Raw genomic sequence first — 2,526 nt, forward strand, 5'->3', positions numbered from 1 at the left:
TGCCTTAATTAACCCTTGCCACCTGCAGCTTCTGCCTTTGACATGCTGACCTCCTCTAATGAGATAGCCGCATGCACTATTAGTCTGATAACAGAAATGTCAGCATATGCTTATTATTTGCTGGCAAATGGACTTTTGCCTCATTTGAAAGAATGCTGGACATGCGGATGCAAGAAGAGAAACATCTGCATGAAAGCAATAAACATCTGGACATTTGAATGTGTACCATACCAGGATGCAAGACTTGCAAACATCCAGATATCTGGACACTAAACTCTAGGAGGAGGTAAGAGCAGCAAACAACTAGTGAACATATTGAGCACTGGGAGGAATATTCCCCAAACATCTGGATGCTTCTGGATACCAGGGTGCTGCCTTGGTTACTGGAGTGGATGTTTCTACCTGCCCTCTAAATGTTTGGGCACCAAATAACAGTCTTTATAGAACAATATCCCTTTGGATCCTACTGGAGTGGGGAACATGTGTGAGAAATGCAAAGAAAGCCCCAGGTGGTCCCTGTCAGGACGTTGAGGCCACCCTTCCCCTGGCACTGACCTGGCATGTGGACCATGCGGCAGTTGCAATTCTCTACAATGTAGCGAGTCTCACAGTCAATCCTACAGGCGGTGATACTGTAAACAGGAAAAAAGTCGAGTCCCATCTCTGCGGATCGGCACTCGCCCCACGGTGGAGGCAGGTATGTGAGCTGCAAGACAGGAAGGTGGAGGCAGCAGTCAGCCCTGGAGGTTCAGCCTCCACAGACTTAGTGGCTCATTCATTCACTTATTCAATCAACAAACAATTATTGAGCATCCACTACATGACAGTCTAAACTTCACTGACCTCACAGACCTTCAACATCTGGCTCCAACACCATTTTTCCTAGCTTACCTTTTATAATCTTCCCAGGAATAATGCTGATCTTCTTAGTCTCTTACACATGACACAGGTCTTCCTACTTCCATGCTTTGTCATGTCCCAACTCTTGGAACGACTCAGTTAAATTCTACCCTCTTGGCTTGAGACATTGGGACCCCAGACCTAGACCTGGAGGACCAAGCCTGGAGGAAAGTTCAGGATGGAATGGCCTTAAGCATAAGCCTAAAGTGCCATTTATGATCCTTGGCCCTGATTAGAGCAACTCTCCAGTGTCATGCTGTGGCTAAACTCCTTTGGGGAAGATGTCATTCTTATTCTCAGAAGTCTGATGACCATAAAATGTTCCAACACCTATGGACTTGCCTGCTGGGGACAGAGAGGGTGAAGGATAAGGGAGCCGATGGGCCAAAGGTTGTTGAGCATTTACTATGTGTTAAGCCCCAAGCCAAGTCCTTTACACTTTTCTTTTTTTTAAATTGAAGAATAAAAAATACAATAAAATGCACATGTTTTCTGTACATAGTTCAGCGAATTCTGAAAAAGGTATATTCCTATGTAACTATCACTTCAATCAAGATATAAGACATTTTAAATCAGTCTAGAAAGTTGCTCCCTATCCCTTTCCAATCAGTTCCCCACCTGCCCAGGCAATCACTGTTATAGATTCTGTCACCATAGGTTGGCTTTGCCTGTTTTCAAATTTCATGTAAATAAAAGTTTGCACTACGTGCTCTTTTGTGTCTGGCTTCTTTTGTTCAACACAATGTCTATTACACAAAGTAAACTTTGAGACAAAGATATTGCAGGAGATAACGAGGGTTATTGACAATGATAATAGGATTAATTCATCAAGAGGATATAATAATTTTAAATATGTATTGCATAACGATGTTTCAAAAAATACATGCAGCAAAAATTGACAGAACTAAAGGGAGAAATAGATCTAAAGTTAGAGATTTCAATACTCTTCTCTTAGTAACTGACGAATAAGTAGACACAATGTCAGTAAAGATATAGAAGATTTGAGCAACACTATCAAACAACTTGACCTAATTCCCTTTTATAAAACACTACACCGACAATTACAGAATACATATACTCTTTAAGTACATATGGAGCATTCACCAAGAACACCATATGCTAGACCATAAAACAAATTTTAATAAATTTTAAAGAAATGAAACCGCAGGCAGTATGTTTTTTGATGAAAGTGTAACAAAATTATAAATGAATAACAATAAGTAAAAAGAGAGATAACACAAGTTACCAATTTTAGGAATGAAAGAGAAGACATCACTACTGATTCTACAGACATTTAAAAAATGATAAGATTATTATATACAACTTTTTGTTAATAAATCAAAAACTTAAATAAAATAGATTCCTTGAAAAAAAAAAACAGCAAAACTTGCACGAGGAAGAAATAGAAGCTTAAATCTTATGCCTACTGTTTATCTTTTCCCATTCTTTTAGTCTTTTTTGTTTATCTTTTTACTTTTAATATGTCAGAATATTTATATATTTAAGATAATCTCTTGTAAGTTACATTTGAATGTCGCTATTTTATCCTTTCTGACAATACTGGAGGATTTAATCCACTCACATTTAATGTAATTCTTAATATGGTCGAGTTGAAGTCCACTATCT

The 2,526-nt window shown here is 38.5% G+C and overlaps 1 protein-coding gene across 2 annotated transcripts in view; it reads right to left on the minus strand.

Moving 5' to 3' along the window:
• The window catches only part of ASIC2 (acid sensing ion channel subunit 2), a 1,014,799-nt gene that overhangs the window by 14,937 nt on the left and 997,336 nt on the right, over positions 1-2,526 (minus strand). For both annotated transcript variants that reach the window (XM_011360042.2, XM_011360041.1), the window contains exon 4: positions 556-706. In XM_011360042.2, coding sequence (XP_011358344.1) covers positions 556-706 — 151 coding nt within the window. The remainder of the gene's footprint in view (positions 1-555; positions 707-2,526) is intronic.

Source organism: Pteropus vampyrus, unplaced genomic scaffold (assembly GCF_000151845.1).
Source record: "Pteropus vampyrus isolate Shadow unplaced genomic scaffold, Pvam_2.0 Scaffold50, whole genome shotgun sequence".
Classification (NCBI taxonomy): domain Eukaryota; kingdom Metazoa; phylum Chordata; class Mammalia; order Chiroptera; family Pteropodidae; genus Pteropus; species Pteropus vampyrus.